This window comes from Alnus glutinosa, chromosome 14, assembly GCF_958979055.1.
Source record: "Alnus glutinosa chromosome 14, dhAlnGlut1.1, whole genome shotgun sequence".
NCBI classification, from domain to species: Eukaryota; Viridiplantae; Streptophyta; class Magnoliopsida; order Fagales; family Betulaceae; genus Alnus; species Alnus glutinosa.
The window spans coordinates 10,088,645-10,104,623 of NC_084899.1; the positions used below are offsets into that span (position 1 = coordinate 10,088,645).

General features: G+C 37.9%; 1 protein-coding gene across 1 annotated transcript in view; it reads left to right on the forward strand.

Moving 5' to 3' along the window:
* The first annotated feature begins 5,614 nt into the window (after positions 1 to 5,614).
* Positions 5,615 to 15,979, forward strand: part of LOC133857573 (uncharacterized) — a 56,852-nt gene continuing 46,487 nt past the window's right edge. Inside the window, exons 1-3 of the mRNA XM_062292841.1 lie at positions 5,615 to 5,965; positions 7,379 to 7,529; positions 15,318 to 15,415. Coding sequence (XP_062148825.1) covers positions 5,905 to 5,965; positions 7,379 to 7,529; positions 15,318 to 15,415 — 310 coding nt within the window. The 5' untranslated portion in view covers positions 5,615 to 5,904. The remainder of the gene's footprint in view (positions 5,966 to 7,378; positions 7,530 to 15,317; positions 15,416 to 15,979) is intronic.

Genomic DNA, 15,979 nt, shown 5'->3' on the forward strand with positions numbered 1-15,979 from the left:
ACCAGGAAACATAGGCGAACCAATACGTCTAGCACCAACCAGATGCAATCAAATCATACATCACAATGTTATGCGTGCTATTTGTTTCGTTTCTTGTTTCCTTGCCTGCAGGCTACAACCCCAGGACTTGTTTTTAATGTCAGGAGCTACAACCCTTTGGACTTACAATTGATCCACCCAAGAGGCTCCAACCCCAGGGGCTCATTCCGTACCTAGGAGCTACATCCCTCTAACTTGTTTCTGAGGCCAGGAGCTACAACTTTCTGGACCCCCTTGTCTCCACCCATTGAGGCTCCAACACTAAGGGCTCGTTTTATTATCCATGAGGCTACAACCCCCGGACTTGTTTATAAGGTTAGTAGCTACAACTTTCTGAACCTCTTGTCTCCACCCATTGAGGCTCTTACCCCAAGGGCTCGTTCTTTGCCTGTAGGCTACAACCCCATGACTTGTTTCTGATTCCAGGAGCTACAACCCTCTAGACTTACACTTGTTCCACCCATTGAGGCTCCAACCCCAAGGGCTCGTTCTTCGTACATGACTTCGTATGCTAGTGCTCTAACACTATGTGTGCTCAATGTTCATGCTATATCACATACAACTCTTCATAATTCATGCTTTTCATAAATCATCGTTAAACATGCATCAACTAACAACTCATTATTTTAACTCAATATGCTATTTTCTTTATTACAATTTGCACAATTTAAATCTCAACCGCAGCAAGCAATGCAACACTTAGAACCTACTCAGTCATACTTCTATTCTCATATCTCAATATTAATTCTTATTTATCTTTCACACTATATTAAACATTCCCATAATATTTTATCATCATTTTGCAAGTTATTGAGAGCAAGTTTAAACATATATATTCATCCAAAAATATTATTGGCTCCACAAATTATTACATAATACATAAATCATAAAAAAAACACTTTGGTTTCTCAATGAGTAAAATACTCACCTTGGTTGCGCGAATATTGGGCTTCACTAGGTTTCCTAGACGACTCACAATGTGCCACTGTAAAATTACACATTGCACAAAACTTAACATTTTCTAATACTAAACTTACTGTTAGCTCTTAAATCGCTCAAGAGCTAGACCCATGGAAAACCCATAGAATTTCTAGGGTTCCATCTGACAACCCAACAACAATAAATACTAAACCATAAGATTTACTTAAGGTTAAACACTAGAAATTACAATTTAAACACATAACCCAAAAACTAGGGTTTTGAAAAACTTACCAAAATTCACCCAAATGCAACCCAACACTTGGAGAATATTTAAGAAGCTCAAAAACACACGAAACCTAAAGAATAATAAAGATTAAACTTAAATATCTCAAGATTTAACCCAAAATCTCAAAAGATAAGAGTTTACAAAATTACCTCAAACCAATCGGTCAAAACATAGATCGGGCTTTATAGATCATGTTTTTGAGGTTAGATTTGAGGTGGGAGGCTTGGATAATCGTAGATCTAGGGTTTTCCTTAAAAATCCAAGAGAAAACAGTGAGAGAAAGTGGGAAAATCGGAGAAAATAAGCCAAAAAGACTCATTCTCGCATTTATCTTAGGTGCTGTCCGGACGGGTTAAGTGGGCATCCAGATGCGCTCATTTTGAATCGCATTCTGTAACACGCATCCTCAAGGGCGTTCAAAAGGGTTGCAAATGCAAACCTATTGAATTGAGTGTCCCCAAGAGCGTTCGGACGGTCAATGAATGGTAACTCATTGATCTCAGTGTCTGCAATATGGTCCGGACAGACTGCGGACGGGGAACATGATGAGTATCAAATATTGTATATTTGGACCCCTTGATTTACATTAGTTAGACCTTTAGCCTTGCTATTTTCTGATGTTTTTGTTAGTTTTTGTATTCTTGTGTTTTATAGGTCAATAAGAGAGGAATGACAAAATTTAATGTGGAAATACTTGGAAATTCGGAAGTCCTGAAAAGTCGATAGATCAAAATTTTGCCCAAAGTCGATCAATCGAATAAAAGTCGAACGATCGAAATTTCCCAGAACTTACTTTTGTAGAAGTGCGCCAGAACACCCAATCAGGAGCGTTTCCATGACAAAAAGCAATTCTCCCTCTGATTTTCGCAGCAGAACACGCTGGTTTCGGGACATTGGTTGTCTCTAGCAAGAGAGGAACCCTAGAGGGGGTTAGAGGAGTCATTTTACATGGGTTTCTAGCCCTAATTTCCTTCTATAAAGCCATAGCCATGCCTCATTGTTGGGAGAGTTGAGAGAGCAGTAGATAGGTTTAATTTCGTGCATTTTGTAGTTTATTTCAGTAGCTCTTTTCTTCAGACATTTGTCTTTGTAAAGCTTTTCTTCAATTTTCATGTTCGTTCTTCAAGTTTTTGTGGTGTTCTTAGTCATGGGAGGCTAGAACTCTCAACTAAGGTTGAGGATGAAACCTTTCCATTGATGACACTCACACTCTTGTAGTCCTACTTGCACATTTAATTCTATATCAGTATGTTATTCAAGTTCCATTCATTTAAATGCTTTATCTTTTGCAACGAATGTGGTTAGGGGTAGAAATAGGACATTTAATGTGTTTCAACCGATGGATACATTGTTTTATCGGTTTGAAAGATGATATCCATTGTGATTTATTCTTTGAATAGATACAATGGATGATTTGATTTCAAATGGGTACTCTTTGTGATTTATCTTTAAGTTGAATTCATTTAATGGTTCTAAGGTTGATGGTTAAGAGACTTGAATAACACCCTAAGCTTAATGTTCTTTGGATGTTCAAGTGGAAACTAAGAGTGTGAGTTGTTGGAAATGGTTTGGTGAATTCCTTAGCCTTAGTCCCTTTTTACATATTGCATTTCTTCCTCTTTAACTTAGCATTTTTTGTGCATGTTTAACCCTCAAACTCTTGGAACTAGGTTAGAACAAGGTTGATTAAGCAAAACACTAACTTTTGACCATTTCCCTGTGGATTCGACCTCGCACTTGCAACACGCTATATTGCAAACGATTTGTGCACTTGCGAGTACATTTAAAACACACATTAGAACACACTGACTCCAGGGTCCCTATTGGCGTCCGGAAGGTCTTAGGGACGCAACACACAGAACGTCCATCCGAGCCTATTTTAGCATCCAGACTCGATCCTAAGTGTTTTCTAAACGTTTTTCTTGTATTTTTACTAACTCTAATCAATTAATTAATCTAATTTACATTTTAAACACTTAATTAATATCAGGGATATTATAGTCACACATATTATAGTTTAGATGGATTTTCTAGTTCAATTTACGACTAAGAAGAATCTTTTATAAGTTACAAGGGTCTATGGCTATGATCTTTTTTGTGATAATTCCTTTACTCACACCATAGTCAAATATAATGTAACTTAGAAACCTTACACATATATAATATGAAAACATTAGAGAGCTCGTACTATATTGATGGGCTGTAAAACACAACTTTTACAGCTTCTAATAGAAATTTGACACATCAGAAAAAACACTATATAGAATAATAGGATGAAAACACCAGATCTTTCAGCCTAACCAACCCATCGATCACTTTTCCCATCCCCACTCCGACGAGGTTTCCACTGAAACTATGGTCATCACTTTTCTCATTCACACTCTGCCGATTTGATTCCCATGTTCGTCGATTCTGTACCACTCTCTACAAGAATGGGTTTCGATTTCGCTGAAGAATTATCGGTTTTTCCAGTTGTTAGTGTGTGATTGAATGCATTCTGTTTGACAAAATCACTTTTTTGTAATGTTGCCATTTTATTAGGGATGCCATTTATTTCAGAGTCTTCATTTCAAAAATGTACTTCAAGAAGTTCAAAGAAGATTCTGTGTAGATTCCAAGTTAGAGAAGTCGGATCCTAAGCTTCCGTCCGGACGGCTCAGTCATGCGTCCGGATGCCCATTAGTGTCCAGAAGTTTTGAACTATTCAAGGTTGCATCCGTCCGGACGTCGCAGCAATGCCTCCGAATGTTCATCAGTGTTCGACAAAAAATTGGATTTCCTTCTCAGACATAGATATGGGAAGATAGCTGCATTCGTTCAGACGTCAGGTTTACACTATCGGACGCTATCCTTGATAAGGCAAGACATGGAGAAGAATTGCAACCGTCCGGATGTCAGTTAACACAGTCCGGACGCGGTCCTTATTATGGTATTTATGTGCAGCAGAAGTGCAACCGTCCGGACGCTGGGGCAATATCGTCCGGACGTGGACCTGATATGTTATTGTTTGAAGCGCGTTATGGAAAGCCGGTTGCACAGTTGTCCGTCCGGACGGTCTCAGCTTGCGTCCGGACACCGCTTAGAGAAATCAGAGACAGACTTGATTTAGGTCTTCTTAGCCTATAAATAGAGGCCTCTAGGCATGTACAATTGACAGAATTCGGTATTGAATTCTTCATAGCTTAGATAGTATATTTTAGGGAGAATTTGTGAAAATCTGCTAGCTCTCAAGCCGTTGTCGTTGTGTGCTGTTGTTGTGATCGTTATTGAAGTCTATCTTAGGGAGGAGTCCTAAGGTAAATGAATCCATAGAAGACCCATTCAAGTAGGAGATTTCGTTGGGAGTTGTTTACATTGGGTTACTTGTCAAAGTGCTAGATATGATCGCTGCATCGAGTATGTAAGTCTTACTGTTTATGTACTAGCGTTGTCTTCTGATAGTGGATTTCTTGGGTTTGGCTGTTCCAGAATAGTTTTTCTCTTAATTGAGTTTCCACTTTGTTAACAAAATAATTTATTTTTTAAATTCCGTATTTACATTATTTTGTTACACGTTGCACACACACACACGGAAGTCATTCTATTTTTCACCAGTCCAATTTGTTTCACAGTTCGTGCGCTTGGTTCAATTTCGTGCACCAAGATCGGCCAGACCAAAGCATATTCCTTTCCATTGATTATGGTCTCTCTTTATGTATATATACACATATATTGTATTGAACCACTTGGAAGATTTAAACCAAACTCTTTCTGAGAAGGCTCCACATGGTTGCGACAACAAGGAGTCAAAATCTTCAATTACTATTTATGTGGTTGGGCTATTTGTTTGTGAGAAAAAATCTGGGAGCAATTCTTATGCAATGGGTAATGGTTGGGACAATGTGTGAAAGTTAAGATTTTTAGTGAATATTGCATCTTACCTTGCTTGAAGGAACAAACCAACAGACAAACCGACATAGAATTGCAACCTGAAAGACAGTGGTGTTGGGCAGTGGCCGGTGGCGAATTCCAATAGCGGTATTCGACGGAAGAGATTGTGGGTTATTTACGGTGTATACAGTGTGATTAGAATGAATAGGAGAAAAGAGTTTTTTTTTTTTTTTTTTTGTAGATATTTGGTTTAGGCTTAAAGATACTGTGTTTTTCTCACCATTTTATTTGGTATTTTTAGTCAACGTATTAGTGTTTTATTGGAGGCTGTAAAGTGGTGTTTTGCAGTCGGTCCAGATGGAAGGTTTTCTCAAAACATTAATGTATATGTCCTATATTCAATATTATAAAAAAACATAATGTAGACAATCAGAATTTTGAACTCTACTAGTCTCAAGATTCCTCGGTGAGGTGACCGCATCATCTGGATCCTGCCTCAGCATCGCTTAGAAAAAAAAAACAAAAGATCTTCAGCACATTTTCCAACAACTTCTATAACACGACCTTCTTCCCCCACACGCTATTACTCAAAATTGCTTTCACGACCTTTTTCACCCTCGTTACTTGCCGGACCCAAACTTCTTCCCCCACACGCTTCCCCGCTATTACTCAAAATTGCTCTCTCATTCAGTCATTCTCGTACACAGCCGCCGCGGTGAGGGTGAAAAAAGCGTTTCAAAGTAAGAGCTTTTCCGACTGACTGATTAAAGATAAAAAAACAGACGGTGATGGTGGAAGTGGGAGAGAGCTCAGGCGCAAAGAACTCTCAAGAAATCTGGGCCAAGCTTGGTATTGCCATTTTCCTTTGCTTTCTCTTCTTCTAACATTTGCTTCAAATTTTTTGCTGTGGTTGCCACAAAATGTACGAAGAAAAGAAAAGAGAATAACATATATTTCTCGAAAACCCAGAAAACTGATGGTTTTCAAAACCTATAAAATGCTTTAATTTCCAGTCTGCTAAATGTTGCATTTATCTTTTCTCTTTGAAAATCAAATATTGTTGAAAAATGGATTCTTTCTTTTCGTTCCTCCTCTCAGCAGCCAAGCGGAGCAATATCTTATGTTTTCTTGAAAATATAATATAATAGAAAAAAGGGGTGTAATTCCTTTCATTCTTAGAGCTGATTGTCATTTTTCCTGTGTTACTTTCTCAAATTGCTCAGAAGTTTATGCAATTTTGCATATGGGTTTTCACCATTGCTGCACTCTGAATGCCACCGTCAATTCCTAGTCTTGATTGTATTTATTTTCTTTATTAGCTTAAAAGCAATGAAGTGCATTCGTGTACAAAATGTGCAAATATATGCGAGCTAAAGCTATTTGAAGTTTTCAACATACGTTAGCCTTGAAGAACGTTTGTATTGTGTCCCTCCACCGTTCAACAGCTTTGAACCTTTCTTGGAAAAATACAATTTGAGTGCTCTGGAAATCAGCCTTCCTTTCTCAATGATGATATGCAGTCTAGAGAAAGATTTCTTGACAAATTGAAAGCTATATTGCCTGGTGACTTTTGTTGTAATAACATAAAGTTAGCTACACTGGTATGTTTAGTCTATTTTTCGGAAGGTGGCAGAAAAGAGAAAAGAAGCCAATTCCGATCATTTTTAAACTTTAGAATGACGAATTTTGAAATTGTACTGCTAGGATAGTTTGTCTACCATGAATGACTAGCAACATACAATTTCCTGGGGAGGCCTTGGTTTGGATTATGATAATCTGCATTTCAGAATTCTATATCCATATGCCTATGTGAACTTGAGCTTTGAAAATAAATACAGCTATTCAAAGCCAATGGGAGTTGTAGAAAAGAAGTGTATATGTTGTCATCCAGTTGAGCCTGGTTTGCATTGACCAGTTGAAATGTCCTTTTTTTTTTTTTTTTTTCCCTCCTTCAGACTTTTGGAAGAAGCCATATATTAGCAACATCCTTGGGGCCTTTAATGTATTCAACTCTTTCTCTAATATGTGATTTAGGCACAACAATCACTCTGTATTATGACTTGCATCTTGATAGTGTATGTTGATATTTGTGATTGGTGACTAAGGCTGATAGAGCTGAGAATATAATGCAGTAAATTGAAAAGTTCCAGACTCTTGCTAGATGCAAAGCAAATGAGGAGAATGAACTGACTTTAGAGTTTAAAGCATCTTTATTATGGCTGTATGATTTCGGATATTTATAATTTTTTTCCCATGTTGCAGTTCCGTTGGATTCAAGATATTCAGATGTTGATATAAGGTCAGATGAGATTGTAATATGCTCAGAGATCACACTGTCCTGTGTTGACAAACATGAGTGGTGCAAAATATCACAGAATTCTGATCTATGCTCTGCTACAGTGCAAAATATGAGGTATCTTGTTATTCATTGGATGATATTGAGCTGTTCAGTTATATTTATTTGTCAAATCTGAAATTTATGGTTTGATAAAATTAAAAGTTATTAAGTCTCTCTCTCTCTCTCTCTCTCTCTCTCTCTCTCTCTCTCTCTCTCTCTTGCATTGGTGCTGAATCAAAGCTTTCGAGCTTTTAGTAGGTGAGGGGTCCTTAGTCCTACATCTTGTCGAAAGGAGTAGGGGGGTCTTCCGAGCGGTGTTGGCCAAGATAAGCATGGCATGGCTACTGGCCACTGTGGGGGTGATGTTAAAAGTGGAGAGCTTGAATGAGTTTGTAAGGTCATCGAGGGTTAGTATTAAAGCGTATATTGCTTGTTCGAATAATCTCAATCAATACTTGGTGTTGGTGGAATATGGTGGTGGTGGGTGGAGAGGCTTCATCGTCATTTTGGAGGGCTGAGAGGTAACAGGGTGGAGCAACTGTATTGTAGAGTTGAGAAAGGTGGTTGCTTTTCTTGAGTCGTTTCAGCTGTGGGAGCAGGGATTTAAATATCCGAAGGTTGTACAGTGGTTCCCAGTCAAATGGTTTGTGTGACACTTTGTTGTTGCTAGTGAACAAGGCTTTGAAGGAGGTTGATGGACGAAGGTCGTACGCAGAGGCTTTGTTAGGGGTGGGCCTGACTCCAGAAATTGCGTCTTCATTCACGGGTAAAGTGGGGATTTCAGATGCTGGAGTGTTGTGGAAGGAGACAAAAAGTTGTAGGGGAAAGGCATGTGCACCACCTGGATTCCTAGGTTTCAAGTTGGTGCTATCAGTCCTAAGGCCCCTTTGGCAATTTCAGGCGAATTCCTAGACTTGCAATCCTCTAAAAATATGTTGGTTTTACTTAAAGGGGAAGTGGAACGCTGCATAGTGAGAATAGAGATGGGCCATGTTTCTATTGTGCCCAAGTTTGTTGCAAGCCATGCGAAGGTTTCACCTGCTGAGCCCAAGACCAAGTTGCTTGGGAAGGCTGTCTATTTCATCTGTCGGCGCGTGTGAAATTATTCTTGTCTCAAGTCATGCTTGGCCCATGAACATGGGAGAGGTGGCCTCGAGTTCTTCACAACCTGGAGAGCCTCAAGGTTTGAAGCCCAATGTTAAAGGGCGAGTCCAGTGTAATTCGTCTATGGGGTTGGGTGTTCTCGACTGAGACCTGTGATAAGGGTCTAGGCTCGAGTTAGGTTGTTTCTAGCCAGCGTGGTTTAAGCCCAACCCATTTTCAAGTGGATACCTAGGTTGGGCACAAAGGGTTCCATCGCGGGATCAAGCAAGGGTGTGGAGATGGATCTCTCTTCTAGTGAGCATGTGGTTTCATCGAGAGCTGGATCTGTCTTCTAGTGAGCATGTGGATCTCTCTTCTAGGTGTTTCTTGTGTATACTGCATGTGTACTTAAGGGCGCCTTACGCTTTTTTATAAAATTTCCACTAGTTATATAAAAAAAAAAATTTCTTCGTTGAGAGAAGTTTGAAAAGAGCCTTAATGCAACTTTTATTTCCCTTATCCCCAAGAAAGTCAGAGTCGTGGATATCAAGGACTTTCGTCCTATTAGCCTTGTAGGTGGTGTTTATAAATCATTTTGAAAGTCCTAGCGAACAAGTTGAAAACGGTGTTAGATAAGATTATTTTCAGGCCTTAGAATGCATTCATTAGGGAGTAATATTTTAAATTCAGTTCTATAGCTTATGAATATCTTTCTAGCCAAATTAGATTGGGGAAACCTGGTGTGCTTTGTAAATTGGGCCTAGAGAAGGCCTACAGTCAAGTTAACTGGGTTTCCTTCTGTATCTATTGAGAAGATGCGGGTTTGAGGAGAAATGGAGAGCTTGGATAGCTCACTGTATTTCTATGGTGCTGTTCTTCGTTTTGATTAATGGATTTCCTTCTAGATTCTTTATTAGCTCTCGTAGGCTGAGACAGAGGATCTTTTATCTCCTTTGCTGTTTATGGTTGTGATCGAGGCTTTGAGTACAATGCTATCCGCCACAGTGGATAAGAGGCTCTAATAAGGTTTTATTTTATTTATTTTATTTATTATTTTTATTTTATTTATTTATTTTTCGGTGGGTTGAGGATTAGTGACGAGCTCCTATTGTCTCATCTTTTGTTTGCGGATGATACCTTAATCTTTTGTGAGGCAAATCGTGATAATCTTCGTTATCTGCGATGTCTTTTCTTATGTTTTGAAGCTGTCTTGGGGTTAAAGATTAACTCATCTAAATTATACTTAGTCAATCGGCACATCTTGGAGGGTTGGCTCGTATCCTTGGTTGTTGGGTGTCCTCTTTGCGATTGATGTATTTGGGTAATCCTTTGGAAGCTTTGTACAAGGCTAAATCAATATATGATGGTAGTGTTGAAAAAATGGAACGTTGTTTGGCGGGTTGGAAGAGGCTTTATTTGTCTAAGGGTGGAAGGTTGACACTATTTCCAATCTGCTTACTTATTATATGTCCCTTTTCCCCATCTCTGAAGGTGTTGCTAACCAAATTGAGAAACTTTAGAGGAATTTTTCAAGGGGCGAAGCTGGAGATGAGTTCAAATTACATTTAGTTAATTGGTTTAAGATCTGTTCTTTGATTTGCTCGGGTAGTTTGGGGGTTAAAAATCTGACTCAGTTTAACCGAGCTCTCTTGAGAAAATGGTTATGGCGTTATGCCACAAAGATAAAGGATTTGCGAAGATTGGTAGTTGAAACCAAATATGATAGCATGAAGGGAGGATGCTGTTCTAGTGAGGTTGATGGGCACCTTGAAGTGGAGGTATGAAAAAACTTTAGGTGGGAGATAGGTCTAAGATGAGGTTTTGGCATGATTTATGGTGTATGGATCATCCCTAAAGGCAATATTTTTGGAATTGTTTAGTATTGCTCGCTATAAGGAGGCTTGGTTGGCAAATCTTGTGTAGTTTTCTACTGGAAATCTTTAGTAGAATATTTCCTTTACCAGAACAGTCAGTGACGGAGCCAAGACTTTGGTTTAGTGGGGGGTCAAGATTTTTTTTAAAGAAAAATTATGAATGGAAAAATAAAATTGAACAAAAAGGGATTAAAATATTAAAAAAATATAACTAATGAAATAAATAAATAATTCAACAAAATTTAATTATTGTTTAAAATATATAAATGTAATCTACAAATTATTGTGTCCCTCTTTAATTTGGTCTCTATCATTAGAATGATAATCAGAACTTTTTTTTCTTAAGCAATGATCTACTGACAAATATGCTAAATTTACCTTGACACGAGCTCATTTAAAATTTGATTAGAGCTCAATGAAATCATTGTTATTCTCCACAATCTTAGCTAACTACAATTATAAATTTTCATATAATTAAAATATGTGACAAAACCTATATATTTTCATAAACAAATAAAAGCTTAATCAATATTAAAGTTTGATTACATACCTGAAACTTTTTCAGGAAAGGGAAATTATCAAAAAACAATTGATCTAAATTGTTGAAGGCTTGAAGAAAAAAAAAATTGACAGACTAAAAGAATGACTTCATAATTTTGCAGAACTCTAAATCACAATTTGCAATTTTGCTTTTCATTGTGAATGCCCTTTGTCTATTGCTCGGCCTTTCCTTCTAGATTAGGACCTTATATATTTGCTTTTGTTTTTTAAGTTGGCACCTTATTGCAATTTGACATGTTTTTCTTTAAGTATATCAGCTTTCGTTTTTAAAGTAGGCCCATTGACGCATTTTTTTTTTCTAAGCCCATTGACGCATTAAAATAAACAAGCGTTAAGCCCTTACTGCCAGCATGTGTCCACCAATCAAACAATCAAAACTTATTTAAACGGTGTGTTTGATAAAGGGATCTCTTGTCATCATCTTTTTCTCCATTTTTATCTAACCTAAACCTAAAACCCTGAAAATGTTGTAACTGTCAGCATGAAAAATTTCAGACATCCTAGAGTTGCTTGACTCATTTGCCCTGGCCTGATGTTTGATGAGTCGGTGTTGATTGCCCTTGATCCGTGGTTGAGGGTGGGCAAGCAGGTCATGCAGGGGATTTTCTACTGCGGCAAGGTAAATTTTTGGAGGCTGAGGGGGGACATCTGACCCCTCTCGACCCCCTCTCCTCCGAGAACAGTGCATGATTGGGAGATGGATTTGGTCATTTTGTTCTTTGATTTTTTGTACTCTCTCAGGTTAAGATAAGGTGGCAAGGATAAAATCTATTGAATCCCTTCTAAAAGGCGAATGTTTGAAGTTAGATCCTTTTATCATGCCCTTTGTACTCCCGTTGGTGCCCCATTTCAATTGAATAGCATTTGGAGAAATAAGGCTCCTTTGAGAGTGGCATTCTTCATTTGGACGGCAGCGCTAAGGAAGATTTTAACATTAAATAACCCGAGAAAGAGGTACATCATAATGGTGGATTGGTGCTTCATGTGCAAGAGTTATGGGGAGACCATATATTATTTTCTTCTCTACTGTGAAGTGGCGAGAGAATTGTGGGTTTCGATCTTCCCTTTTTTTAGTGTAGAGTAGGTCATGCCTAGAAGAGTGATGGAGTTGTCGGCTAGTTGGAGAGGTTAGTTTGGAAGCCGTAGCATTTTAGAAGTTTGGAGGATGGCTCCTCAGTGCTTGATGTGGTGCATTTGGAGAGAGCAGAATGCAAGGAGTTTTGAAGATTGCGAGAGTTCGGTGTTGGAGTTAAAATATTTTATGTTCAAATATCTTTACAATAGTCCTTACTTTTCTAGTTTTACTGAATTTCTGGACTTGCTTTCTTCTTTTTCTCCCTAATTGGGTTATCTCTTGTATACTTTTTGTATTATTGGGTTGTGCCCTTCCGTACTTTCTATTGAGATTGATTTACTAATAAAAGAAATGCACTCATTTTTATGTTTTTACTCTTCAAAGATTCAAAGGTTTTGGACAAGGTCAAGTCCTTTTACTCCTTGGCTTGCTTTGGAGGTAGTCGCTTTCCTTGGAAAAGTGTTTGGCGCACTCAGGCTCCTTCAAGGGCAGCCTTTTTTGCGTGATCCGTGTCTCTTGGCAAGATCTTTACCCCGGACAATCTCACGATGCAACATGTTATCGTGATAAACAGATGCTATATGTGTAAGAATACTGGGGAGTCCGTGGATCATTTTTTTCTTCACTGCGACATGGCTTTTGCTTTGTAGAGTACTATTTTCAGTCGCTTCAGAATGTCTTGGGTTATGCCCAGATGGGTTATTGATTTGCTTGCTTGTTGGTGATCATTTGGAAGGCCAATGAGTGTTGCGGTGTTGAAAGTGGCGCCAATTTGCCTTTCTTCGTGTTTATAGAGGGAAAGAAACGATAGGAGCTTTGAAGATTTGGAAAGTACTTTGGAGGAGATTTTATCCTCATTTTACCTTACATTGTACCTTTGGACTACGGCTTATGTACACCATTTGTAGTTTAGTTTTGATGACTTTCTTGCTCACTTTTCTCATTCTAATTAGGTGTTTCCCTTGTATACTCCCAGTGTACTAAGGGGTGTCTTACGCTTTTAATGAGATTAGTTTCTTACTTATAAAAAAAAAAAAAATTTCAGATGCATAATGAGCCTATACAATTGCTGTCAAAGTGAATATACCTTGGAGGGTGTCAATATTCAGTAAAATCTACATATAGAGCTGTGTTATGGTTCAATCATCTGCAATGACACTGGTTAAGTTTAGAGTCAGCAAAGGGCCGGATTCATGAGTAACCTGACCCAAGTGTGGGAGTGTGTACATAGCAAGAAAAAGAAAAAATAGAAAAAAAAAAAATTACAATATGCAATGCTCTAGCATCTTAGCATGTTTTTCATTTGCAAGTAACTGATTTCTTGAAGTTGTTTATAGCATTAGTCATTATGGAATACTGTATGTAACTTAACCTGCTTGGGAGATTTAATATAATTGTCAATGCTGTGATTGATTTTGTAAAGCCAGCCATCATATTAACAAAATATCAAATTTGCATGCACATTTTCCCGGTCCTCTTTAAGATTCTTATTGCAATAAAACAACAGAATGTTATCACAATATTTACCTTTGTTGTACTTATCAAAAAAAAGAAAAAAATATTCACCTTTGTTGTAGTTCAAACTTTAAAATGTTTTGCATCATTGAGGCTACTCTACCTTACTTTCTATTTCTATTTAGTGCACGGGTTTCTGCACCTTTTTTTTACATATTTTTATGGTGTATTTCTTTGAATTTTAGAACCCTTATTCGAATGAGCATTAGTTAGTCTTTTTGTGGGAACAATTTCAATTGATATACTTGAAAACCTTACCCTACCAAATTAATTTCTTGTTTATCCTTCTGTTGCTTTTGTGCTCAAGTTGTTTTGACACGTGAGGAATATTATATTTAAGTGACCTAATTAATGATTAGGGTAAATGTATCATAACTCCCTGAGTCGGAGTGCGATTTGAAAAAAGTCCCTCACTCTCTAAAAATTAATATTAACTCCTTCAGTTTTTCGCGAATTTGAAATCAGTCATTCCGTCATTTTTCCGTCCATTTTCGCAACGTTTGTTAGTGCCACGTTAGCATTTTCGCCACATCATCTTAAAATATTATTATTTTTATTATATTATAAATTTAAAAACTTTCAATTTTATTTTTTAAATTAAAAAAAAATTGAAAAATGAGGGTTTTGGGGTGGCTACTAGTGGCAGCCAACCCCCTTGGGGAGGGGGGTGGCCTGCGAGCCACCCCATAGTTGGCTGGCACCACCTCTGGGGTGGCTTGCAGCCACCCCCATGGTCCGCGCGGCCACCCCCAGTTCCAGATAGTCATTGCTCTCGTTCTCTCTCCCTTTTTCTAATGCCGACGTTTTGACTTCGCTGTTGTCGTCCCCACCTTTGAGGTTTTTTGTTTCTTCTTTGTCGATTTCACTGATTTCTACTCGCTGGTTGGTGATCTCTTCAGCTACTGCTTGTGCGGGTTTCTCTTTGGGATCGCATTCACCCTCTGAGCTCTTCTCTAGTACTGCTGATAAAAGACCGGCAGACTTCGCCACCAAATCACTCTTAGTCTCAGCGGCTTTACCCACAAAGCTACATGCACTCAGATTCCCATTCTCCGCCTGAGACTCCGAGTCCTGGGCACCCATAAAAGAACCCAATCTCAGGTTCAAAGCAAAACCAACCCCTCTGTTATTCCCATTCACCTTTGGCTCCTCATTGCGTAGGGTTTCGTACGGTGGAATAGAAGAAATTATGGTCAGAATCTTGTTCAATCATATTTGGGCTTTAGAACAGCCATGGCGTATATTACTAGAGCAAGAATCGCGTACCTGGTTATACGAAGCCATTATCGAGCTTTGTTTCAGCTATATGCAAGCTATGGTCTTCCGCAGATCACGAGAAAATGATCTGTGGAAGACCATACCTCCATCCCCTCCGGTAGCCACCCCCAAAACCCCTTTTTTCAATTTTTTTTTTTTTTAAATTTAAAGTTTTTAAATTTTTAATATAATAAAAAAAATATTTTAAGATGATGTGGCAAAAATGCTGACGTATCACTAACGGAAGTTGTGAAAATGGATGGAATGACTGATTTCCAATTCACGAAAAACTGAAGGAGTTAATATTGATTTTTAGAAAGTGAGGGACCATTTTCAAATTGTGCTCCGACTCAGGGAGTTATGATACATTTACCTTAAGGACTATATTTATATTCCGGTGCTTTATGCCTCATATTTTCTTTGCTATCACAAGACACATGATTGTTATTTTTCCCTCCTTTTGTTTTTGTTTTTTTTTTCCCTCTTTGATGATATTAGGTCAAATGCAATACTTGTTGATGAGGCTGTTGTCCAAAATGAAGATACTATTGTTATCAAGTGTGGAAGTGAAATTGTTCCAGGTCCTGATAGAGAAGGTCAGTATCCATTCTCTTCAGTATTATATACTTCTTAACAGCTAATTAATGTACAATAAGATTGTATAAATTTAAACTTTTGGAATCTATGATGGGGAGCATTTTTAACTTCAGTTTGCATTTCTCTGCTTCTTTTTACTTGCTTAAAGTATCATTCAATTTGTTGATGCTCATCCTTTTGGTTATGCAATGATGCATATCAATTCAATATATTTAATTTTTAACTGAGGCTGGACTATGAGTGTTATTATATATAGAGTTGGTCCAGAAATAATTCAAATCCATATACATGGTGGATATAACACATTATAGATTATACACAAATATCATTGATAATCATCCGTTATAACATACTGTTGCAAGTTTTACAGTTTCCATGTTTTGTATATCTATCTATATTAGTCATTTTTTGTGTATCTATTTATATGGGTCATCATGTGCTCGCGTACACCCTGATTATATGAGTCATTCCTTGTATATCAATTTATATGAGTTCATCACGCACGCACACAGCCCTATATATGAACTAGGGTAGCCCATCAAAGAGTATTGACAGACAAAGTA